The sequence below is a fragment of the Leucoraja erinacea genome, chromosome 3, assembly GCF_028641065.1.
Source record: "Leucoraja erinacea ecotype New England chromosome 3, Leri_hhj_1, whole genome shotgun sequence".
Lineage (NCBI taxonomy): Eukaryota > Metazoa > Chordata > Chondrichthyes > Rajiformes > Rajidae > Leucoraja > Leucoraja erinaceus.
In genome coordinates this window covers 52500938-52528742 of record NC_073379.1, presented here as the reverse complement: position 1 = coordinate 52528742, position 27805 = coordinate 52500938, and the positions used below count along the sequence as shown (strand labels likewise).

The following is a 27805-nucleotide window of genomic DNA, read 5'->3' as shown; positions in this document are numbered from 1 at the left end:
CTGAAACTCTTAGATGGTGCACACATGACTCAGAGGCAAAAGTAATAATCTGATTCTACAACCCAGGGTCACATGCTGTTCAAACTGGACACAGCTAGAACAAGGCATCTACCCTAATAAAGCTCTCCTGTGTTCAGTATACCAAGTGACAAACATGTACCCAAATTACAGCTGTAACTGGCCAACTTCAAAATATTAATGCCTTGTGCAAGACTGGCCAGATGGGACAAAAGTTACTATCAAACAGCTGAGGCATGAAAGCTCAACTTCCAATAGATGACAATTTTCTTTTCCTTTTTGATCAACATAATCAAATCTTACTCCATTTATCAAGCTCTACCTCACAATGTAACTCAATTGCAACAACCACGCTTAAAATAGCAGATCAGGGGCAGATTACAAAAAAATAATTTGAACATCTATAATCAAATTATTGGCATTGAAAAATCATCAAATTTAAAATAAATGACTCAGAAAGCATCATATTGTTTGTTGGAATACAGACAATTTGTGAACATAGCACCCTACCCTCCTTAATTAATTATACTTTTCCCGAAGTTAAACTATTGGCAAATGAAAAATGTAAAATATTATTTCCTGCAATGACATGAATCGCAAAATCCAATGTAAAAATTCTCAATGTAATAATTCATAAAACATAATTAATCTCACCCAATTCCTTTTTATTCACAACCTCCAGCATTAGTTGTTGCTCTAGCTCTTTAACTTTACATTCTTTGTCTTCAATATTATGCTGAAGGTGTAAACATTTAACTCTCTCTTCATCAAGCTGTGAGCAGTATAATTCTAATTCCACTTTGAGCCTTGCCTGTACTTCATTCTGCAGGATGCACAGGAAACATGGGGCAACGAATCAAACACGTTATTTTCTGAAAACGTACAGAAATGTCAATTGCTATTTCAACCTTTTTGAAATGACGGAGTACTAAATTACCCACACATATACACTTTGCTAATATCTCTCTCAAAACAAAAATGTTAGCCTATGTTTCAAATATGAATTGATAAAATTACAACTCCTTTCAAACTAATCCATATATATTTAGCATACGCTCATTATAGCCACCTCATTACTGATTTATGAAGAAATATCCATTTACAAACACGTAAGAATTTCATTGTCCTATCTGGAACATATGACAACAAAACACTCTTGACTCTTGTCTTGACATTTCTATATTCCAGTTTATATAGCAATTCCCAGGAAGGAAACAGAAATGACTTAAAAAAACCCCCATCAAATTAACCAAAGGAAGCTTTGGCTAATTTGACAAATTAAAGACATTGAGTTCAGAGACAAGTTAAGCAGGGCAATGATGAAAATGCCATTAGTATTTTTACTTTTCAATAGAGAGGTGAACATCTATTGCTGTTTGTATTTTCTACTGCATCAAAAAAGGCCTGTTCTGTTGAAAAGAAACATTTAATTCCCTCAAGAAGAATACACAAGAGTTCCGGATGAGCTGTTTCTTTAAAATAATGTAAATGACTTAACATTTAATAATTTCTCAATTTTGTTTTACCTGTTGCTCGGCTTTCAAATTGTCCTGATGATCCCTCTCAGATTGAAGGCTCAGTAATGCTTCTTGGAATTTTTCTCTTTCTTGACCATTCAATGACATTTCTTTCTGCAAGCTCTCAAGTTGCTTGACATTTCCTTCTCTGTCCACCAACAAGTTATCACGTTCAGAGGTAACATCATTCAGTTCTTCTGTTAACTTTGACACCTATATGCACATTTAACAATAAACATTATGTCTACCATGTTAATATAAACTCAGCTTTAGAGCCTCCAATTTCACTTGCAATCTTCAAACCTTTTGTGTTAGTTCATGGCTTCACTTGCCCAAAGGTTGCAAGAACCAAGCCTTTAATCATGCAAGTACATTCTACACTTGCACACCTGTAACCCAACCATCAATTTTCACCAAATCTACCTAACTTGATTTCTCCTCAGGTTTTTTCAAAATGTATTTTTAATTGTGTGGTTTATAACATACTCTTCAATAGAATAGTTACCAGGAGTAAGTTAAATGTTATTACTCATACAATGTCTTCAGTTGGGTGAGGGGAATGGAATTAAAATTTGTCATCAGATTATGATAATAAAAGAAAGGAGAAAACAGGAAGTCTCTAAATTGACCTGCACAACAATAGTTATTGCAATTCAAAACTTGGACCCGAGGGTATGGTATGTATCCGAGTTCTTCCTTTCCAATGTAGAGGTAAAGAACTAATTCTACCTTTACCTGTTTTTCAAATTCATCTACTTTTTCTGGCAGCATTTTTTCCTGAGATAAAATGACCACTTCTTGATGCAGACTAATATTTTCTTTTTCTCCTTTTTCCAATTGTTGTTGAAGATCAGCAATGTTCTTTTCCAGATAGCAACGATCCAATACATCTAAGATCAAAAAGAAAAAAAACTGCAGTTTCACATCTGTCCACAACCATGGATTTAAATATAAAAACTAATGTTCTTGTTCTTGCCACAAGTACATAGAAAAAAAGTTGGGTGTCCTTCTATAAATACATCCACTATGGTGTGCAGTTCTGGTTACACCACTACAGGAAGGATGTGCAGGCTTGGGAGAGGATGCAGAAGAGGTTTACCACAATACTGCTTGGATTGGAAAGTATTAACTACAGGAAGAGGTTGGACAACCCTGGGTTATTTTCTCTGGAGTGTCAGAGGCCGAGGGAAGACGCATGTTAGAAGTATGCAAAATTCTGGGAGGCATAGATAGGATAGACAGTCAGAAACTTTATTTTGCAGGTGGAAATGACAAGGACTAGAAAGTATTGCATTATGGTGACAGGGACAAAGAGATGTGATTTTTTTTTACACAGAGTAGTGGGTGCCTGGAACCTGGTGCCTGGGATGGTGGAGGCAGATGTGATATGAAAGTGACATTTAAACAGCTTTTGAATAGCAACATGGGTATTATGTATTATATGCAGGCAGGGATTAGCTTAATTTAGCATCATGTTCCATGCAGATATTGTGGGCCAAAGGGCCTACTCCAGTGTAGTACCAAGTTGAATTGAAATAATTATAGGTTGCTCTAACTTCAAGTAATTAACATTTCACAGGAACGGAGTGCCACAGAAAATTATGAAGTGGGATGGAGAGAAAACAGAATGAGAAAAGGAAAATTACGATAACATTTCCCGTTTATGGTTTAATCCCGATAGCTTTTAAAAAAAAAAATATATATAGTAAAATTATTCAACTCTTCAATTCTGTGTCATCAAATTCTTTATTTAGTCTCACTCCCTGCATTTCTTCGTAGATTCTACTAAACATATATTCAACGTAACATTTAACATTTTAAAACATCTTTTCGCAGTTAATGGGAAGGGGGTTATGAGGGAGCAAAAATAAACTGTAATGTTAGCATTTGTAACCTCAAACCTCACTAAACAAGGATGTGTATTTAACTTGCAGATTAGCATTATTGATAGGTACTACGAGTTGAATAGGTACTTCGGATCTGTCTTCGCTAAGGAAGACACAAACAATCTCCCAGATGTACTGGAGGACAGAGAATCTAAGGGGGTAGAGGAGCTGAAAGAAATTTTCATTAGGCGAGAAATAGTATTGGGTCGGCTAATGGGACTGAAGGATGATAAATCCCCTGGACCTAATGGTCTACATCCCAGAGTCCTCAGGGAGGAGGCTCTAGAAACAGTGGGCGCATTGGTGATCATTTTCCAATGTTCAATAGATTTAGGATCAGTTCCTGTGGATTGGAGGATAGCTAATGTTATCCCACTTTTCAAGAAAGGAGCGAGAGAGAAAACAGGGAATTACAGACCAGTTAGCCTGACATCGGTGGTGGGAAAGATGCTGGAGTCAATTATTAAAGACCGGTAATAATGGGGCATTTGGATAGCAGTAAAAGGATTAGTCCAAGTAAACATGGATTTATGAAAGGGAAATCATGCTCGACTAATCATCTGAAATATTTTGAGGATGTGACAAGTAAAATGGATGAAGGGGTGCCAGTGGATGTAGTGTATCTAGACTTTCAGAAAGCCTTTGATAAGGTCCCCCACGGGAGACTGGTGACTAAAATTAGAGCACATGGTATTGGGGGTAGGGCGTTGACATGAATAGAAAATTGGTTGGCAGACAGGAAGCAAAGAGTAGGAGTGAACGGGTCCTTTTCAGAATGGCAGGCAGTGGCGAGTGGACTGCCGCAAGGCTCGTTTACTATATATATATTAATGATTTGGAAGAGGGAACTAGGAGCAACACTAGCAAGTTTGCGGATGACACAAAACTGGGTGGCAGTGTGAACTGTGAAGAGGATGTTAGGAGGTTGCAGGGTGACCTGGACAGGTTGAGTGGGCAGATGCAGTATAATATAGATAAATGTGAGGTTATCCACTAAGGCTGCAAAAACAAGGGGGCAGATTATTATCTCAATGGGGTTAGGTTAGGTAAGGGGGAGGTACAGCGAGACCTGGGTGTCCTTGTACACCAGTCACTGAAAGTTGGCATGCAGGTACAGCAGGCAGTGAAGAAAGCTAATGGAATGTTGGCCTTCATAACAAGAGGATATCAGTATAGGAGTAGAGGTTCTTCTGCAGTTGTATAGGGCTCTGGTGAGGCCACATCTGGAGTATTGTGTACAGTTTTGGTCTCCTAATATGAGGAGGTACATCCTTGTGATTGAGGCAGTGCAGCGTAGGTTCACGAGATTGATCCCTGGGATGGTGTATGAGGAAAGATTGTATTCACTGCAGTTTAGAAGGATGAGGGGTTATCTTATAGAAACATATACAATTATAAAAGGACTGTACAAGCTAGATGCAGGAAAAATGTTCCCAATGTTGGGCAAGTCCAGAACCAGGGGCCACAGTCTTAGAATAAAGGGGAGGTCATTTAAGACTGAGGTGAGAAAAAACTTTTTCACCCAGAGAGTTGTGAGTTTATGGAATTCCCTGCCACAGAGGGCAGTGGAAGCCAAATCACTGGATGGATTTAAGAGAGAGTTAGATAGAGCTCTAAGGGCTAGTGAAGTCAAGGGATATGGGGAGAAGGCAGGCACGGGTTATTGATAGGGGACGATCAGCCATGATCACAATGAATGGCGGTGCTGGCTCGAAGGGCCTCCTCCTGCACCTATTTTCTATGTTTCTATGAGAGCTCCCCCTCCCCTCACCATCAACATCACAGTCACATCTGTGGAGTCTTAAGTTCCTGGGAACCATAATTTCCAAGGAACTTAAGTGGGGGGTGGGGGGGCTACCATCGACTCCACATTCAAAAAGACACAACAGAGGATGTACTTCCTGCGGCAGCTGAGGAAGCGCAATCTGCCACAGGCAATGTTGGTCCAATTCTATACGGCCATCGTAGAGTTTGTCCTCACCTTCTCCAACATGGTCTGGTTTGACTCGGGCACCAAGCACGACATCCGGAGGCTGCAGCGAATCGTCCCATCAGCTGAGAAGGTTATTGGCTGGAACCTTCCCTGCATTAATGAACTGTACACTGCAAGGGCCAGGAAGCGAGCGGGTAAGATCATCTCTGACCCCTCTCACCCTGGCCACAAAATCTTTGAATCACTTCCCTCTGGAAGGCGACTCCGGACTGTCAAAGCCGCCACAGCCAGACATAAAAACAGCTTTTACCCACGAGTAGTAACTCAATAACCAAAAACCTGTAGCCTCCTTTTGCTCTGATATTTTATTTAATTCACATGTTTAATCAATAATGTTTTATTATTAATGCTTAATGTTTTATGTATTATTCTTAACTGTCACTGTATTCATGTTGTCACTTGTGGGCGGAGCACCAAGGCAAATTCCTTGTATGTGAATATTTGCCAATAAACTTATTCATTCATATTATTAAAGCACCCAAGTACAACGAGGAAAAGGATTCTCATGTCCTCGATAGAACAACAGAACATCACGTAACATTCTTACTTTTCTCACAATTTAAAGGGGCATTTTGCTGACATAGGAAGTCTGATCTGAGCAGGTTGGAACTTGCAATATACTCAAAACACCAAAAACAGTAAGATTTGCTGTAGTGCTGCTTCCTCACTATTGAGTTGAACTACTATCACAGAGGATGTTTTTTTGGTGATAGTACTGAGCAATGCTTACTTGCAGGGTTCAGGAAAGGCTGGCAGGCCACTCAACAGTCAGGCAACTTAGGCTCTCATAGATTGGTAATTCCTAGATAACTTTTGCACATTGTTTCTGGAGAGCTCTGAAGATGGATGGTGTTAAAAGTAGGGAAGGTTTGATGGGAAATCATAGGGCATTAGTGAGGCTGCACCTGGAGTATTATCTATTCTCTTTTCGTTATTTAAGTAATGATACATCTTTTAGATGCACACTCTTGCCCGGAAAAGATGAATCGAAGATCAGAGGACATAGGTTTAAGATGAACAGATGTAATAGAGTTGTCAGAGTTGTAATAGAGATGTAATACAGATGTCACAGAGTTGATGTGGACAAGCTTTTCCCTTTGAGAATAGGGAAGATTCAAACAAGAGGACATGACTTCAGAATTAAGGGACAGAAGTTTAGGGGTAATATGAGGGGGAACTTCTTTACGCAGAGAGTGGTGGCGGTGTGGAATGAGCTCCCAGTGGAAGTGGTGGAGGCAGGTTCATTGGTATCATTTAAAAATAAATTGGATAGGCATATGGATGAGAAGGGAATGGAGGGTTATGGTACGGGTGCAGGCAGGTGGGACTAAGGGGAAAAAAATTTGTTCGGCATGGACTTGTAGGGCCGAGATGGCCTGTTTCCGTGCTGTAATTGTTATATGGTTATATGGTTAATAGGAATCTACAGGTTTACCTTTTCACACAAAGGGTTGTAAGGGTATGGAACAAGCTGCCAGAGAAGGTAGCGGAGGCAGGGACTATCCCAATGTATAAGAAACAGTTATAGACAGGTACAAGGATAGGACAGGTTTGGATGGACATGGGCACAGGCAGGTTGGGATAGTACAGCGGGAACATGTTGGCCGGTGTGAGTAAGTTGGGCTGAAGGGTCTGTTTCTACACTAACACTATGTCTAATTGAGCTTATAAGAATAATTAATCACGTTCAAATTTGCAGGATTCTGAAGAGAATTCACGAAGAATCTGAGGACGTGTTTCACCCATTAGGGATCGATTTTCAGAATAATGGATACCCATTTAAGAGGGAGAAAAAATGTATTTTCTCAAAAGGTAGTGAATATACTCGAGACCTGTGGATCCAATGAAATGTTTTCTATAAATGTCAAGTATAATATTACAGTAACAATACCTTTAGGAACTTTCCCATCCAGAAGTGAAATTAGTTTGGTATTTTCACTGTAAACAGATTTCAATTCTTTCTGCAAATCAGATTGCATTTGCTTATAGCGCGATCGTTCAGTATCTAGCTTAGTGCGGTACGACTCAACATCCTTTTCCATCTGTTGATAGTTCACTTTCATTTCATTCTTCAGTTCATAAGTTAAAGAGGAAAGAAAAAGAGATTTAAAACAGAATGCCATTTCCATTTGTTCATCATTATTGCACATGGGAAGCAATCTATAAATGACATTTTGATTTTTTGTAACGTCTCCAGAAATAATGTACAGCCAATGGAGATTTTTCTTTCCTTCCAATAGCAAGTATTTTAAACTTAGACTTAGTTTCCATTAGGGTGACAATGAAGACAGCAATTTGAAAGATACATTTGGTATCAATTACATTCTAATTTACTTGATAGAAATTACATTTAATAATTTGCATCTATTTGCAACCTCAGAACATTCCAAAATTATTTAATTGACTATGGACTGTTTGAAGAATAATCATTGCTACAGGAAATATTACAGTCAATTTCTATGCAATATCCCAAAAGCAATATGATAATGACACGTTATCCTGTTTTAAGTGTAGAAACATGAAAATGCAGATGCTGATTTACAAAATAAAGTCACAAAGTACTAGAGTAACTCAACAGGTCAGGCAGCATCTCTGCACAACATGGATAGTTGACCGTTCTTCAGACTGAAGGGACCAAACCCAAAACGGCACCTATCCATGGTCTCCACAGATGATGCCTGGCCTGCTGAGTTACTCCGGCACTTTGTGCTTTGTCCTGTTTTAAGTACTTGATTGAGGAATAAATACTTATGTTTTTGGCAGCTACAAAACATAGAAGCCAAAAAATCACACACTTTATTTTAAAGGACGCATCTCAAAATTACTCATCTATGGACTGGAAGATAATCCTTAAGGTTGCTGGGTAAAGTTAGGGCAATCTGCATCTAAAGGTCGGAAACTGTACCCACACTGATGTGCCAGGAGGATATGGTCTTAAATTATGACACTTCAATCTGATCCAAATTCAGCTTCTCAGAGCTATTCCTCCTCCTGTAACTATAGTCCTTACTTGATCTACAGATTTGCACATAATGACCATTGCCTAGTCATCAACAGCAATTCATTAATGATTCTGACAAGCTTGTACAGTTTTACTTATGTTGCATCAAGCAGAGCATGATGAAAAACAAGGGTGGGATGCGCAATGATTCCTACATCCATTAGTTTTTTTGCATTCAGATCCATGTTTAAAGTAAGCTGCTGATTTGGTCACCAATTCACACTAGCTCTAAGGTCTCACTTTCTCAACCACTCCTTGCACATTGGCAGCAATTTACAGAGGCCGATTAACATGCAAATCCATTCCAATTCATTTAGTTTAAAAAGAGCATGGAAGCTAGTCGAGAGTTTGTGGAGAGTGGGAGCCGGGACCTCGGTCAAGAATGGGAAGCAGGGCAATCACCACTTGGTAAGCCACATGTCAAATCCTTCGATTTCCAAATGGCCAGATAGACTGGTATTGGAGTTTGACCATAATGTGATTGCAAGGATGATATCAATTGTAAAACTTATGACTTGGCATAGTATATGAAACCAGCTTCAGAAAAAAGGTTCATTTTATCAGTATAATTAGCAGCCCTTTATTTTCCATTTCAACCCCTTTTCATCTTTCTCATTCTCCATTGTTGCCTTACATCCTTATTAAATCTGTTAACCACTTATTTCATTGTTTTGCTAATCTCTTATCACATGTCCTTCTATTTCCCAAAGTTTTCCACACCTTTTTCTCCATCTTCTCTTACATTACTGAATTTGACCAGCACAATGCTAGTTTCTGTTAATTCTCTACTCCCTTCAACTTCTCAACTTCAAATTCCACATTGCGATATGTAGACAGCCAGCGAAAGTGAATAATTTGATTACTGTCTGCATCTTATTGGTCCTGCAATATTCTTTCATTACCATGATTACTCAAAATTATTTCATTACCATGAGTTCTTTGAGCTCCAAATTTTCACTTCTGAGAAAAGCAGAGTCTTTCTTTGCATCACAGGTTACAACCTCTGCATCATTCAATGACTGTTGTAGTTGTTTGATCTGAAATGTAAATCAGCAGAAAGAGATAAGAAAAACAGTAAACTAAAATTTACGACTATTTGAAGGCATACAGCATTCTTTAACAAAGATAAATTGACAATACAAATAAATATGGGTGACCTGATGGTCATTACAGACATGGTTTTAAGATGGCCAAATAGGTCAACTGTACACTCAGGAGATACTTGACATTTCAGAAAAGGCAGGAAAGAAAATGAGATGTGGAAGATTATTAACAACAGGCGAGGTCACTGCAGTGGTGAAGAATGACATTCCATCAGTAGCTTCAGATAGAGAATGTTTGGTGGAGATAACAAAAATGGTAAGGCAAGTCATACATAAGGAAAGTAAATAAATAACAGCTTATAAAACAGGTACATTAATAACCTGAGACTATTTTCATTGCCATATAAATCAGACAAAACAAATTGGCAGTAGCCTTGAAGAATGTACATGGAATAATTTCTTAAAACTAGGTGAAGAGCCAACCATGAAAAGGCTGTTTTAGATCTGGTTTTAAGTAATAATTTCATTGCCCAAGGCCAAGATAGAAAGGACAACTAAAACTTGGGAGAATTGCAAATTCAAATATGTGGGTAGGAAACTTGTATCTAAAGCAAGAGTCTGAAACATTGATAAAGGTAATTACAATATCATGATGTTGATAGAGTTGTGAAATTGCAGACTGGGACGTAGATTCAAATGCAAATTTGCAGATTAGCAGCAGAGGACAAAAAAGGCTGCACCATCTGTGCATAAGAGAAGTCGGGCATTATATTGAAAGAAAAAGCACACACTGTTGTGGAATATTTGGATTTTTGGACCAAAGTAATTTACGTGAAAGCAGGACAAAATAAAGATGACAGGCCCAAGATAGATCCATTCCATCTCTCCAAATATGCTGCCTGTCCTGCTGAGTTATTCCAGTTTTGTCTATCTTCGGTTTAAACCAGCATCTGCAGTTCCTTCTTACACAAAGAGGACAGGCCTATCCTCAAAGATCAATGGTTTCAGTGAAGCAAACAAGAATGGATAGAAAAAAAGTGCAGAGTAACTCAGCAGGTCAGGCAGCATCCCCGAGAATGTGGATAGGTGATATGTGTGCCGGGACTCTTCCTCAGACCGATTGTTGTGGTTGGCAGAGGGATAAAGTGGGGGAGGATGCATACTCGATAGGATGTTTACCATAAGACTGATTTTTCGAGCCAAAGTCTAGAACCAACAAAAGGCAGTAGCTATTTCAAATTGAGAGATGTTCTTTTACTCAGGATGTTTTCTTCAGAATTCTCCATCCAAGAGGAGGCTCAGTTGTGCATTCAAGGCACTAAAGAATTGTTGGACATTAAGGAAATAGAAGATTATGGAAATAAAATAGGAAAGCTATTGGGGTGCAGTATCAGCCATGAGCCGTGCAGCTCGGAAGCTTTCCATCATATCAGCCATGATCATATTTGAATGGCGGTGCATGCTCGAAGGGCCGAATGGCCTACTCCTGCACCTAATTTCTATGTTTCTATCAAACTGTACTATTTCTAACGCTCTCTGTGATGGCAATGTGTTCGAGCTGATGCAGTTTTGAAATGCGCAAAACAATATTGCACACAATATTTTTCATTAAATCCTCAAATCAACCATGTAAAATTCTACTATCTTATCTATTTAAAAAGAAGTTCTCAAAAATGTAAAACAAGAAATAAAATCATAATGTCGCACCATTACCTGGATCGTTAATGTCTCAAGATCTGTCTGGCCATCTGAAATTTCTTTTATTTGATCTAGCCGCTGTTGAAGAACAAGGCGACTCTGCTCATGGTCTTTTAATTGTTTTATTTTTGCCTTTAGTTCAATCTATTAAAAAAATTGATGCATTTTATTAAGAATTGAATTACTCATGACTAGAGACAGGATGTTTAGGCACTAGGAAACTCTAAAATGGGCAGGCAAAAAGGCATAATAAATTCACACAAAAGGCATTTATTGACATTTGTAAACAGGCATTTATTTCCACTGCCAAAATATGGTTAAACATAATAATGAAGGTATACAAAATGACAAAAGTTGCCTGGTTGCACATAATTACTAGCATTTTTTTCAAATTATCTGGTTTTAAAATATGCTGTCTGTCAGACAGAATATGCTTCAGTTGTGAAAAACTTCTTTCTACCCCAGCTGAGGTCAGTGGTGCGTACCCGAAACAAGCTAGACTCTATACTCATATCAATATCTTGTGCATTACAACTACCTTTGAGAACTTTATCTATGTTTTGTATTTCTTTAAGATCATTGTTAGCTAAAATCACACTCACATTTTTCTTGTATGTCTTTACCTACATCGCCAAGAACTTTACGAATATCGTCAGTTACTTTGTTGAAAACCTGCAAGTTATTCACTAATGTTTTGCCACGTTTCTCAAGGGAAGTGATAGCTTGTGGGAAGTTTGCAAAATTGGAAGCAATAAACACAAGATTGTGGTGGAGGGACTTTTTCTGCATGATTTCACTGACGATCCTGACTGCAGCAGATTCTGCTTCATCAAAACAGTTGTCGATTTATTTTATCTTTTCAAAATTTGAAGCATAACAGAGTACAGCAGAGAGCCATGTGCCACACCTAGCCAAAACGGGCGGAGGTAGCGGAATCTCGGGTGCCATTTCCTCGACCAACTGCACACGTGACTGAACTTTGAGGAAGATTTTCTTGACATTGGAAACTAGAACCAAGCTACGTCTGTGCTTGCCAAGTCTATGAAGCCCTTGAGCTAAGTATATCAAATGCAACATTTTGGGGAATAAAACTTTGTCACAAACAGAAGTACATTCTCATGTTTTATACCTTCTGGCCAAAGTACAGCGTAAAGATGAAAACAACTGAGCAATAGTTGAGCTGTTTGACTTCTCCAATACTTCCGATGTCATTAAATACTCCTTTGATGGTTGACCTGCCTCCAGTGTTCCAATGACCACATTGGCAACATATCTCCCCACAGCATCGGTTATCTAGCCTATTGGGATTCATATTTTGTTGCATGCAACTTCATCTCCAATTTTCTGCACAACAATGTTGAAGTTGCTGTCAACATAATTTTTCCATAATGATTTGTTTGGTATATGTTCCTCTATGTATTTCTTTAAAAATCCTCTGAGAGATTTGTTTTCAAATTTCCACAGTGGAATTCTAGCATCAATTAATGCCTTGCACAAATCACTCGTAAACTCAGATTTGCGACTGGAGCCAGCAGTAAATGTAGTAAGGAGCCAAGCTTGGGTAGTCTACACCCCAGCGGTATCAACATTCACTTCTCTAATTTTAGATGGCCCTTGTCTTCTCCCTCCTCCCCCTTCCTAGCACTCCTTCTAGTCCTACTGTCTCCGCCTCTTCCTTTCTTCCCCCCCCCCCCCCCCCACATCAGTCTGAAGGGTCTCAACCCGAAACCTTGCCTATTCCTTCTCTCCATAGATGCTGCCTCACCCGCTGAGTTTCTCCAACATTTTGTCTCCCTTCGTTTTTCCAGCATCTGCAGTTCTTTCTTAAATAGATCTTGGAGAAAACTGAACCAGCGACACAAACGAATGAACGACCGACGGTGGCGCCCCGGGTTTCGCCCCGGTGGTGGAAGTTTTCTTGTAAGTTGTACTATGCTAACACGTTAATAATAATATTAATATTAACATGTTAAGATAGAAAACATCATTGTAATCACGGTACAACTAGAGAAAATAGCACAACTTTTTAGCAAAATGGCACACAAAAAAAGGCTGATTTTGGTACTCGATCGTGAAAAAAGCACGTGGCATTAATGGCAAAATCATGGCTCTACTCATGACATATCTGCACTTGTTATTCCAATGCAAATGAATTAAAATAGGATTACATTTAAAGCAACATACCTCAAGTTCTTGATTATAAATCTCAGAATTGTGAACCAATTGTTTTAACTTTGCAATTTCATGATTTTGCTGTGCCTGCAAAATATAAAGATGGATTAGAAATAACTATTAGTCGGCAGAATGATGGTATATCTTAATCCCCTTTATTATTTTTATTTAGATACTACCTATTGGCGACATTATTCCAAAACACATTGTGAAAGGATGACTCGTATTTCTATCTTACTACTTCAGTTGTTATATTGCCTCCAGTCTACTGCAAGAGGCAAATGACTCTTTTCTATACAATTTGTGCATTGTATAATTTGCATCAAAGTATAAAAGCAAGCAAAACTGTTTAAATTAATTTCTACAAACTTTATTAAAGAAATTAATAGAACTTTGCTAAAAATAAAAGAATACTTTCCTTTGCTGTTGCTTTTTGTGATACATTCCCTGTGTGCTCAGTCCACTCCTCTACGCCCTATACACACATGACTGCTTGCCCCATCACCCCACAAATAGGATCATAAAATTTGCGGACGATACAACCGTGGTGGGGCTCATCTCAAATGGGAACGAGGTCGCCTATAGAGAGGAGGTGCACAGACTTTCTGAGTGGTGTGCTCACAACAATCTCTCTCTGAACACTAAAAAGACAAAGGAGATCATCACTGATTTCAGGCAACATAGAGCGGAGCTCAGGCCACTGGAGATAGGGGCGAGGAGGTGGAGAGGGTGCCTAGTTTTAAATTTCTGGGGATCAACATCAGTGAGGATCTTAAATGGTCTGTGAATTATGCTGTAGTTGTAAAAAAGGCGCAACAGAGACTTTACTTCCTCAGAACACTGAGGAAAGCCCATTTGTCTGCTAAACTGCTGGAGTCTTTCTACCGCTGTTCGGTAGAAAGCATACCGACTTACTGCATAACTGCCTGGTTTGGGAACTGTTCAGCAGCTGACAGAGCAGCTCTCCAGAGGGTGATAAAAACTGCCCAGGGTATCATTGGACTCCCCCTGCCCCCTCTGGAGGACATTTACCACTCCAGATGCCGCAGCAGGACCTGTAATATTGTGAAAGACATTACACATCCTTGTCACCACCTTTTCACACTTCTGCCCTCAGGAAAAAGGTTCAGGTCGCTAAAGTCACGCACTGCCAGACTCAAGAACAGCTTTTACCCATCAGCAATCTTGGAACTGAACTCTGTCTTGGGAGGGGGTTATGGGGAAGGAAGGGGGGGGGTGGGGGTGGGAGGCAGTGTTAATTTATGTAAATGTGAATTCATGGGTGGGTTTGGGGAGGGAGGGAGTGTAAAAAGTATGAGTATGTGAATGTTTGAAGTTATTTTAAATGGAGAGACACAGTAATCTCGTTGTATGTGACACATGCAATGATTCCCTACCGAATTGCATATTATTTTCAAAGTTCACTCCAGATATTTGCTCAATACCTTTTCTTGTTTCACAACTTCTTTTTCCAAGAATTCAAACTCTTCAATGTCACGCCTCTCTTTTAAGTCTGCAATCCCATCTCTCAGCTGCTTTAGTTCTTGAAATTCAATTTTTTGTTTTTCATCTTCCATTTTGAAGTATTTTTCATTTCTCTGCTTTTCTTCCAGACATTTTTTTAATTCTTGGATCTCTTCCTTGAGTTTCTCATTTTCCATTTTTAAACTCTCTGCATCAAACTGTAAAGCAAACACATTACTGACATCCTTTCAGGAAAGCTGACATCTAACTAGTATATTGGCAAGGAGATCAAAGAAAAACAAATACCTTTTCCGAATAGAGAAGTTCACAAAGTTCAACACTCTCCTTTAACTGTTTCTCAAAGTGCTCTGCATTATTCTGTAATATTAGGGCAAGCAATTAATAACAGCCAAACAATAGCAGTTAAGAATACAACATTTTTTTTGTCAGTGCAAGCCTCGATCTCTTAGTTGAATTAAAAATTCAAGATTCAAGATCAAGATTCAAGATTCAATTTAATTGTCGATCTCTTAGTTGACCCAAGACACAACATTTACTAAAAATTCAACCTGAGATTCTCCCCCACTCACAGCATCTCTTATCAGATATAACTAAGTCTTGAGGAATTGAATTATCTATGAGGGACAAGGGTAGGAATCGGGGAGGTGCAGGATACAAGGCAAAGAGGAATGTGCGGTGAGAGGGAAACAAAACAGAAATAAAGGCTAGCAATGTTCTGCAATTCTGGTTAGGGAAAGCAGTAGTGTTATGTTTAAGATGAAATTTTATAGAAACAGAATTTAAGACTTAATTTAAGCAATGAAGATTTTTATAGAATTGCTATTCACAATGCAAGTTTACTCCTCCGGCCATAGAGGAACCACATACAAGCACCGTTAACATACAAACTTATTGTACACTTCTACGAAAGTACTGTAATACCAAGGACTTTTAGTAGAAAGTGGCATGATATTATTAAAGGGAATTTCAGAAGGAGCTTAAGTTCCTACTTTCAGCAGTTGAGTGGGTGGTTTGCTCAAAAAGACACTGGAGTAGGAAAGAAAATAGCCCCAGAAGAGTTGTAGAGCCAGTATTGAGCAAAAGTAATTACCAATTAGAAGGCAAAGACAAGAAATTCAATTATACATCAGGCAGCCCCTAGTGCTGAAGGTAGGCATGATGGATAAGTAAAATTATGTGCTTTTGAAATAAATCAGAGCACGGTTATAAAATATGAAGCAAGAATAAGAGTTTTGGAAAAGGAAAGAATCAAGATGGAAACATATTATAATGGAGCTCTGTGATTTCATATAATTTAAAGCACAAAAAAAGAACACAACCACAAAAAAAAAAAAATCTATGCCAGTAACTTACATTTGCAATGGGCCTCTTAATGTACTGCAATAAGATAGAAAGTTTAACTGAGTTAGAGCTCTTAGGGATAGCAGAGTTAAGGGATATGGAGAGAAGACAGGAACGGGGTACTGATTGTGGATGATTAGCCATCTCATTGAATGGTGGTACTGGCTCGAAGGGTCGAATGGCCTTCTCCTGCATCTATTGTTTATTATAAGTTTATTTTTCTATTATTTTTCATTATTTGCATTTCCCCCAATGCATCAATGGTATGAACCCCATGGTTGTGATGCAGTCTACATTATAATCCCTCTATGGATTAACTGTTTTTCCCTTAATTTCATATTTATTAATGAGATCTTGACTTCATTACTACTAGTTTTAAACACTCACACAAGTAGAAAGGATCCTTGAATTTCATCCTGTCAAACACTTTCATAATTTTAAAAACAAGTCAGCCCTTTTCTACAGGGAAAAATAAATAATTTGTCCAATTTCGGGTATCTATTTTGAAAATGTTCCAATGATTCTAACATTTTCCACCAAAGACAGAACAGAAACATGATAAGTGGCCGCATCATAGTAGCATGAAAATTCAACACAATTACAGTTGGTAGAGTTACTGCCTCAGAGTTTCACCAACTCGAGTGCAATCCCGATTCGGTGCTTTCTTTATAGTTTGCATTTTCCCTGGTGGTCCTCTGTCAGGACGGACTTGGTAGGAAAGGGTCTCATGCTCCATGATTATCTGTGCCAACTTTAAAAATTGACAACTTCACCATATTCTTCATAATATCATGCTCATATTTGATTTATTTTTATTTGCTTGATTTGTCTACATAATATCATGCACCTCATTTGATTTGTTTTTATGCAGAGCCAGCCACATCAAATATAAAAATCGAATTCCAGATTCACAACTCTGGCCATTTAGGACTGAGACGAAGAAAACATTTCAACCCAGAAGCAGGAACGGGGTACTGATTTTGGATGAACAGCCATGATCATATTGCTCAAGGGGCCGAACGGCCTACTCCTGCACCTATTTTCTATGTTGCTATGATAACATTTGGTCTTAATTTATGTTTAACATGGCATAATTACAAGACCCCTGGTTCTGGACTCACCCAACATCGGAACACGTTTCCTGCATCCAATCCCTTAAGAATTTTATATGTTTCTATAAGATTCCTTCTCATCCTTCTAAATTCCAGTAAATACAAGCCCAGTCCATCCATTCTTTGTACATTTTATTCCAGGTAATATTAGATTCAAAGCAGAAATTTAAATAACTTTCTATGAATTTATTATAATTAACTTCTTGCCAGAAATCAAAACTGTATTTAATAGCTTCCATCACTTGTTGAAAGATGCGCTCGTGGTAACTCTAGCATACTACTTTGATACAATAAAAGGAAATGGACCGTCTTTCCGGATTTTAATAGCACTCACCTTTAACTGTATAATTTCCTTTTCTCTCTCCTCTGTTAGGACTTCTTTCTCGTTCTCCAGCTCAGAAATTCTTTTTTCAAATTCATCCTTTGCAGATCTATCGTGCAGCACGCTGTGCAAAAAAATGAAATATTTAAAAAGTGTTACAAAATATCATTTAAGGCAAGCTGAGGACTGATTCGTTTCACAATCATATCACAATTATATTTGATCAACTACAGCAGCTCCCAGGTTATGACTTAAGGAAATCGGTCTTCCACAAACTCTCCCTTAAATTTTTTTAGATTTAAAAAACAAAAGATAGCAGTTAATTATAGAAATTCAAACATCTTAGTGGTGTAGAAACATAGAAAAATAGGTGCATACCATCTCTCAATAGACAATAGTCAACAGGTGCAGGAGTAGGCCATTCGGCCCTTTGAGCCAGCACCGCCATTCAATATGATCACAGGGGATCAGCTAAAATCAGTACTCCATTCCTACTTTTTCCCCAATATCCCTCGACTCCTTTAGCCCCAAGAGGTAAATCTAACGCTTGAAAACATCCAGTGAATTGATCTCCGCTGCCTTCTGTGGCAGAGAATTCCAGATTCACAACTCTGAAAAGTTTTTCCTTATCTTAGTCCTATATGGCCCACCCCTTATTCTTAAACTCTGGACTCTCCCAAAATCGGGAACAATTTTCCTGCATCTAGCCTGTCAAATCCTTATTATGTTTCTATAGGATCCCTTCTCATCCTTCTAAATTCCATTGAATACAAGCCCAGTCGACCCATTCTTTCATCATATGTTAGTCCCGCCATCCCAGGAATTAACCTACATTCCCTCACTAGCAATAATGTCCTTCCTCAAATTAGGAGACCAAAATTGCACACAAAACTCCAGGTACAGTCTCACCAGGGACCCGTACAACTGCAGTAGGACCTCCTTGCTCCCAAACTCAAATCCTCTCACAATGAAGGTCAACATGCCATTAGCTTTCTTCACTGCCTGCTGTACCTGCATGCTTACTTTCAGTGATTAATGTACAAGCACACCCAGGTCTCGTTGCACCTCCCCTTTTCCTAATCTGACACCATTCAGATAATAAACTGCCTTGTTCTCGCCACCAAAGTGGATAACCTCATATTTATCCACATTATACTGCATCTGCTATGCATCTGCCCACTCACCCAACCTATCCAAGTCACTCTGCAGCCTCATAGCATCCTCATCACAGCTCACACTGCCACCCAGCTTTGTGTCATCTACAAACCTGGAGATGTCACATTTAATTCCCTCATCTAAATGTATATTTTAATAATTGGTGTCCGAGCACCGAGCCTTGCAGCACCCCACCCGTCATTGCCTGTCATCCTGAAAAAGACCCGTTAATTTCTACTCTTTGCTTCTTGTCTGCCAGCCAGTTCTCTATCCATGTCAATACCCTACCCCCAATACCATGTGCTCTAACTTTGCACACTAATTTCTTGTCTGGGACCTTGTCAAAGGCTTTTTGAAAGTCCAGATACAGCACATCCACTGCCTCTCCCTTATCCAATCTACTTGTTACATCCTCAAAAAATTCCAGACGATTATTCAAGCATGATTTACCCTTTATAAATCCATGCTGACTTTGACCGATCCTGTCACTGCTTTCCAAATGCGCTGCTATAACATCTTTTACAATCGACTCGAGCATCTTCCCCACTACAGATGTAAGACTAACTGGTCTATAATTTCTCGTTTTCTTTCTCCCTCCTTTCTTAAAAAGTGGGGTTACATTGGCTACCCTCCAGCCCACAGGAACTGATCCAGAGGCGAGAGAACATTGAAATTATTAAACTGAAGCAGAGGTAGATGGCCCGCCACAAATCTCACTCAATAACCCATGGCCTATTGTTGCTTCTAACAGTTAATGGAATTTATAAGATGATGTCTTAAATATGAAAGACAATAGGGTTTGATTGAAGGTAAGCTTAAAAGGTAATATTGTAAATGGGCATCAACTAGAACAACTGCTTTTTCTATGTTCAAATACTTTACCTCATAAAGGAGCTTTCACTCAATTGACTTTGATCACCAAACTGTGGAGAATCATCAAATGGCTGTATCTGGTAGCTAAAACTTCTTCCTCTTATTGTGATTTGCTTATCTAACTGCTGATCATCTGGAATTTCTTCAGGAACTATTAAAAAAAAAAGTTAAAACAGGTTTACAGCGAAAAAGCACCTGTGGCCTTTTACAACACTTGGATTGCTAATTATACCAAATAACTAACATAAGAGTTGTTGATAGAACAAGAGAGGCTAGTATTAGAGGATCTAATTACCCAGGAGTAGTGGGGTAACAATTTCATAATTGTCAAAGATCTTGTGAAAAGCAACATCTACATTTAGATATTTACCACCCGCTGTCTTTGTCACTCAAAAAAATGGAGATCAAATCTCAGGATGTCAAGATCTTGGCAATGGAACAGATGATATTTATTATGGCAGAGATTGGAAAAGCTTGATTGGTCTTGCAGGTTGGTGCAATACCGCTTTAAGATTACTATTCATCAGATTAACATTAAAGTGAGACACTGTCTTCCACTAGTTAATAAGAGCCACAAAGAAAACAATAGGAACCATAGACATGCATGGTAGATAAGCTTGACATGCATGGTAGATAAGTTACTGGAAAGGATTTTGATAAAGATATAGATGCATTTGGAGAGAAATTGGTTGACGAGAGATAGCCAGCATGGCTGGGATTTGATCAGCTTTTCTTTTCTTTTTTTAAGCAACCACGATTAAGATAAACATAACCCATATGGACTTCAGCAAGGCCTTTGATAAGGTTCCACAAGTACGCTGGTCCAGAAGGTTAAATGGCATGGGATCCAGGGAGACCTACCTACAGAACAGAAACCAGAGAGGTGGCGAAATCTTTTAAACTGGGCGCTTGTGACTAATCTGTTGTGTCTCAGGGATGATGCCAGGCTTAAAATTGATGTCAACCCAAAACATTCACTAACCATATCCTCCAGAGATGCAGTTACTCTAACAATTTGTGTCCTTTTTGGGATAGGTACATGGATAATAATAATAATAATAGATTTTATTTTTGGACGCCTTTCAGACATCTCAAGGACACCTTACAGAGATTAACAGGAATAAAAAACATATAATCAGAATAAAATAAATAATAAAGGCATCACATAAACACAAATTAAAAACAGAATTCAGTCTAAAAACAAAAAATCAAAAACACAATGTGAAGAGAGAGCAGCGGCAGCTAAAGCACGCCAGCATCCACTCTCTCTTCACCGCAGCCATCTTGGACAAAGACTAACAGGATTACGTACAGACAAAAAATCATCCCCCCACAATGGATACCACTGTGTCCAATGTCCAGTCCCCAACCCCAAGTTACCCAAAGTCAGGCCTATTGAGGCCACCGCAGTTGCCTCTACGGAGGCCCGATGTTCCTGGCCATTCTCACCGGGTGGTCTTGCCCCGGCGTCGGGAGAGTCCTCTCAGCGGCTGGGCCACCTGGAACGGCCGCTTCCTAGCTGGGGACTGCGGCTTCCGAAGCCGACAAGGCCGCGCCGGTTTGGAGCTCCCAGGCTCCCGATGTCGAAATCGGCGCCGCCCGCACCACTCCGCAGACCCGCAGCCCGGAGGTGTTGAACTCGGCGGTCTCAGCTCACCGGAGCTCCAGCGCGTCGATCCAGCGCGGCGGCCCAGGCAAGGCATCGCCCGCTCCGCTCCACGATAGCGCTCCAGCGCTGTGCCGCCACCGAGGCCGAGGTGCTGGGCGGTCCCCGCCAGGAAACGGCGCTCCAGGCTCGCTGGTAGGCCGCGAGGACGGGTCGACGGGCAGCCCGGAGAAAAAGCTACCTCACCGGCCAGGTAGGGACCTAGAAATAAAATTGCCACCTACCCCCCACATTTGAAAGTCCATTTCTCCAAACGGACGAGACACAGGACTAACTAAAAACTATTAAAAAAGCGAATTAAACGGATGGCTGCTGGTTAGCAGTCGTTCCCAAGATGGCTCCTCCTCCTAGATAAGACGCGTTTAAAGGGATGTAGGTCCAGCACATGCAAATGGGACTAGCTTAGATGGGCCTGTTTCCATGCTGCAAGACTGACTCTATTCAAATTAATAGACTTGACAAAACAAAAATGCAAAAATATATTTTGCTTGAAAAATGGGTCAGTAACTAGACAGATTTGTAATAATTTGCAATAAAATTAAATTCAAGCTTTATTTTATTCACACAAATGGCAGCAAAGATCAGTAATGACTAATAAAAATTATTAAACTGTTGATATTTAATATATTTTAATATTTTCCAATAGACTTGGCTTGTCTAGCCTTCACCGTAACAAATCCCACTCACATTTGGGACTATTCTTTCCTGATTCTTAATGCCCCCAAGTGAGAAGATCAGAAATGCATCCAACACTAAATGTTTGGCCTGTACTTCATAAAACACCAGATACGTTTAAGTTTTAAATTATGCCTCAAAAAGTGAAAGCTATGGGCAAGGTGGGCTTTAGATTTCTGGATCACTTCGGACTGTGCAGTCCATATGGACTTCAGCAAGGCCAGAGGTGCATGTGCAGACCAAACTTGTTGCACCTGAATTTGGAATAGGTACCACATCCATTTGGGAAAATTGGTTAGTACTGTTGCAGAAATGTCAAACAAATCAGGTTTACAATTGTTGGGCAGACATTTTCAAATAGGGATGGAAAATAAAATCAGGTTCGTAAGCAGAACAAGCAAAATATGGGACACACAGGGCAGAGACGGCTAACGTGTTTAGCTTAATGCAAGGAATCAAACTAGCAAGGAATAAGAACAAGGATAGCTTAAAGGAATATAACATTTCTGCTGTCATGGAGGCAAGGCTGAAACATTTCAGGATATAAAATGATTCGGCTTTACAATATTAAGTAGGTCACAGACAAAGTTGCTAGAACCCACAACTCTGTACGAAGGAACTCCAGATGCTGGTTTAAATCGAAGATTTACACAAAAAGCTGGAGTAACTCAGCAGGACAGGCAGCATCTCTGGAGAGAAGGAATGGGTGACGTCTCAACCCAAAATCCATTCCTTGGCTGAGGCAAAGAGGTGGTCGATGTTTTGGGTCGAGACTGTGCATTAAGACTGAGAGTAAAGTGAAAAGATGGCTAGTAGGCAGGACAAGGCAAGGACAATGGGCGGATGCAGCCAGGTGGGGAGGAGGGAGAAGGTAAAGACAAAGTGATAAATGGAACCAAATTATGGAGGGTTGATGGGCAGATAAAAATCAGGTGGGAGAAGCAAACAAATTTAGGCACAGAGGGATATCAGGGGGGTTGGCTGGTGGTAAAGAAATTGATTTTTTGTCTTAGAGAAACTGTGATTCAGAAAAAAGGGGGAGAAGTGCTGGAAATGGTTCAAGTGAATTTGAGGGCAGGGTGGAAGTTCGTGCCAAAGGTAAAGAAATCAAGCCAAACATTAAGATGGTAACATAGGAGAATATCTAGAAGAGGTTTCAAACTTTGCCATAGCTTAAAAAAGGAGCAATCACTCTGCCGGGGATGTCTTGCAAACGTTCAAACAGTCAGCAGGAGATAGAATCATACAGCATGGAAACAATCACTTTGGCCAAACCTATCCATGCTGTCCAAGATGCCCCATCTAAGCTAGTCGCTTTTGCCTGCAGTTGGTCCAAATATCTGAATCTTTACTATCCATGTACCTGTCCAAATGTCTTAAATGTTGTGATTGTACCTGCCTCTGGCATATTGGTCCATACACCCTCCATCCTCCATGTGAGAAAAGTTTCTCCTCAGGTTAAACCTTTCCCTCACACCTTAAGCTTATACCATTCATTTCTTGATTCACTCGACTTTGACTAAAAAGACCATGTGCATTCAATGTGTTCTGCGACACTTTTCAGTTCCCTACCTTTCACTGTGGTTTCACTTCCAAAAATGAAACACTTCACGAAATCAGAACGTTGGACAGCACAGCACAGGAAAAGACCATTCAGTCCACAATGTCCACGCTTAAAATGATGGCAAACTAAACTAATCTCCTCTGTCTGCACTTGATCAATTTTCCCCAAGTAAACATGTGCACATTGAAAAGCCTCATAAATGCCACTATCATATCCGACTGCACCACCACCACCCATGGCAGCACATGCCAGCACCCACCATTCTTCATATAAAAAAAAAATCCCCACCCCACACTTCTCCTTTAAACTTTGACCTTCTCACCTTAATGCTAGGGCCTCTTGCGTTGTTGACATTTCCAACCTGGGGAGAACGGTTTTGACTGTCTATCTATACCTATGTTTATATATTTCTATCAGGTCTTCCCTCAGCCTTCAAATTGAGCACCATTTGCCAATCCTCAACCCACTTACTTATGCTGTAATTTTTAATAACCTTCTTAATTGTCTACTCGGCTTGTCATCCCGATGGACCATTGGACATGCACCAATATCCCTTTGGTCTTTAGTGGCCATACATTTACATTGTGGTTTCTATCCTATCAGTAGTTATCAACTATTCACCTATGAAGTATCCCGTGGGTCAAAGAAGCCCAATTTCCCAAAATACACTGATCAATTGTGCCTTTCAAAAGGAATATTTGGGAACAGTCATTTGTTTTTGGATTCATTTTCAATAGCCGGTAGTGAAGTAGCAGTTGAATTAAAGGTCTATAGAACAAACATTTAACTTACTTTCATCTAGCTCTTGAAAGACTTGATCTAATTTTATAATTTTTGCATCATTAGCTGTTGCAGTATTCAAGCTGTTTCGCAATTTTCCAGGCGCCCAGGTAAATCTCCTTTTTCTTCTGGCCTTAAAAATAAAGACAGATGTTGTACCGCATACTGCTGACATAAGTGCCAACTCCAAGCACCCAGTCAATCTCGTGCTTTTATTTCAATTGCATTTATTGCTTGCTCTACACCTCAATGTTCTGAACTTACCTTCTACCCACTATGTTACCTAACCTTTATGGGCCTATCCCACAGGCGACTCTTTAGGCAATTGACAGGGACTAATTGTAATGGAATTCACTTACGACACCTGGCGACTACCTACAACAGCAAAAACTGTCGCCACTGTCGCCAAAAAAAATTGCCAAAGTGGGACAGGCCCATTACTCACAATCATCATTTTATGACTTCATGAAACCTATTTTCAAAGACAAAATAAAATATTTAGAAAAATTAGATTATGATTATAGTTTCTTCTGCAGCTTTGGAGTTACCAAACGGTTTCAAAGAAAATGATCCAACCAATTCTGATAGCAGCCCCATCATAAGCAATATATAAAGCATGCGGGCATGCACAAAGGAGGGTGGTACATCTCCTGTTATATCTCATCCTACCACCTAGGTCAGTGGAACTGCATTCACTATTCTTTTCAACTAATCATAGCCAGAAAATCTTTGGAAGTTGTTTATTTTCTAACATCACATTGTTAACTGTCATGCCCTCCTCCCAAAGATCCATTATCATTTGCACATTGTCCCCAGAGACGACTTTTTAAACAACGATTTCAACATTTACTAGCACCACAAAAATCTACCTCATCATTCTACTTGATCCATCCATTGTCTCCCAAGTTATCAAATTGCCTGTCTAACACAAACAGACTAAACAAATATACACCATTGAAGGCTCAAGTCCATCTTGATAGTTTGCGAGATCAATTCAGTCAGTCACAATCATCATCATTCCCCTTTAGCCTGCAATAATTTACTGCATGTATTCTGCCGGTTTCCATTTGAAACAAACAACTGAATTTGCTTCCTCCACCCTTTCAAACAACAGATTCTTGATCGTAACTACTTGAAATGCCACATACACATCAAATAAATGTTCTGGACTGCACAAAGTTTCTTCCAAACAACCTTAGCTTCTTGTGCTAATCATCAAATTTACATCCTCCGCTTCTTAATCCTTCACCATGAGGAATGATCTCCTTCATGATTTTTAAATTGCATTTCAAATTTCATTGCTCACAGAGAGGGCTATTTCAGCTTCACAATATGCCGCTCACCCTAGAGACCATTCTGCTTCTCTGCAGCCTTTAGGTGATCTTCAAATAGTTCCACTGTACAGAAGGTAACTAAAAAGGCAATACGTGGAGAAAAGATGAAACAAAGGTAATCTAGTCAATAATATAAAAGAGGATAGCAAGAGTTTCTTCAGTTATATAAAGAGTTAGAAAGAGGCAAGAGTGGACATTGGACAGCTGGAAAAAATGCAGAATTGATAATAGGGAATAATGAAATGGCAGAGGAGTTGAAAAACATTTTGTATCAGTCTTTACAGTGGAAGACACCAGCCTGAAATTCAAGAGAGTCATGGGGTGGAAGTTAGTGGAATGGCTATTATTAGGGAGAAGGTGCTTGGGAAGCTGAAAGGGATGAATGTTAATAAGTCACTTGGAACAGATGGACTGCACCCTTAGGTTCTGAAAGAAGTGGCTTTACAGATCGTGGAGGTATTGATGGTGATATTTCAAGAATCACTAGAGTCAGGAGTGGTTCCAGGTGATTGGAAAATTGCCAATATTACCCCGCTGCACAAGGGAGCAAAGCAGAATAGTGGGAACTATAGGCCGGTTAGTCCGACTTCCGTGGTTGGTAAAATTTCAGAATTATAAAGGATGAGGTTACATACTACTTAAAAGTTCACTATAAAATAGACCGCATGTCTTTGTGAAGGAGAAGTCTTGCCCGACAAATTTGATGGAATTCTTTGAAGAAGTAAATAGCAGGACAGACATAGGACAGTCAGTAGATGTTGTACCTACCTTTCAGATTTTGATAGAAGAGCCCATTTGATATGGTGCCTTGGATATCAGTGGCTGGATGGCAGAAGGCTGCAATGAAACAGGCCCTAGTGGTATCAAAGAGCAGCTCTTCACAGCTTTAATGATTTGGATCAGGTTGGGCTTTGGATGGCAGAAGGGGCAGGCAAAGCAGTAGCAATAAAACAGGGAGATGCTTTTTACTGGGTTGGGGTTGCCCGTCTTTCTTGCTGTGCTGCTTCTGCTGTTGCTCTTGCTGTTTCTTGCTCCTCTGCTTGCTTTTTGCTATTGCTTCTGCTCTCTGTGCTTTGCTTGCTGCTCTGTCTGCTGCTTTGCTGCTGCTGGCTTTGCTGTTGCTCTCTGGCTGTCTGCTGCTTTTGCTGACTAGACTAGCGGAGTTCTGCAGGGTACTCTTGGTGCTGGGGGATTGCTGCTCTTCACGTTGTATATTAAGGCGCTGGTGGCCGCATTTGGACATGAGCGGATTTTGAGGAGGCTTTGTGTAGAGATTACAAGAAAGTTCACAGATGAGAGGGGCAGGTATATGTGGAGTTTAAAGCAGGGGACTCTGCAGAAAATGACTTGGAAAGAGTGGATGGGAGAGCTGTGGTAAATCAGCCAGGCAGAGTAGACTCGATGGGCCCAGATTCTAGGAGTATGATCTTGTGTTTTCAACTATTAGCAAAAACAAAGTAAGTGATCATTTTTTATCATCATGGGTATTTTCTGCAAGACCGATAAGCAAAGGACATAGCTAGATTATTTTCTAAACCTGGGGAGAGAATTGGCATTTACCTCCCAAGTTAGGACTCATCCTTTCACCACCGCAATGTTCAGTGGCGCTGCAATAACTGGAACTCACCTGGGTTCCATTCTCCCCAACATCATCATAGCCAGACAGATTAAGGTCCACTTTGATTCCATTTTTATTTTCATTATCACCCCAAAGTTGAAAGCTCACAAGTACATCACAAAACGTACTCAAATTAACAAGTAAATAAACAAATTAAAAAACCAAGTAAATAAACGATGGCTTGTTTGTAAAAAATATTTTGCTTACCTTTGTACTTAGCGGCTCTCCCTCAGGCAAAACTCTGACAAGCATCTTTGTCAAGTTCTTTATCTTTTCTTCATGTTCCTGCTTAATTTGGTGTTTTTCCGCCAAAAATTGAGCTTTCTCCAATTCATGAACACGTGTTTCTGAAGCAAGCTGACCAACAACAGATTTTTTTTAATGACTTGACACAATATTCAATAGTTCCTAATATTATTCCACACATATGGCCAAATGTCATTTTTTTTAAATATGTCTGTTATGATTATAAAAGTCAATTTATCCATTATGAAAACTAGGACATGAATCCACACAAAGGCCAAGATGAGGGAGGGGCAATTATATGCTCAA

The 27805-nt window shown here is 39.6% G+C and overlaps 1 protein-coding gene across 1 annotated transcript in view; it reads right to left on the bottom strand.

Moving 5' to 3' along the window:
• LOC129695585 (centromere-associated protein E-like) overlaps positions 1–27805 on the bottom strand; it is a 99583-nt gene that overhangs the window by 45325 nt on the left and 26453 nt on the right. Inside the window, 13 exon segments of the mRNA XM_055632668.1 lie at positions 673–841; positions 1545–1748; positions 2271–2425; positions 7306–7483; positions 9345–9452; positions 11172–11300; positions 13341–13415; positions 14774–15010; positions 15099–15170; positions 17601–17712; positions 19626–19767; positions 24314–24434; positions 27461–27610. Coding sequence (XP_055488643.1) covers positions 673–841; positions 1545–1748; positions 2271–2425; positions 7306–7483; positions 9345–9452; positions 11172–11300; positions 13341–13415; positions 14774–15010; positions 15099–15170; positions 17601–17712; positions 19626–19767; positions 24314–24434; positions 27461–27610 — 1852 coding nt within the window.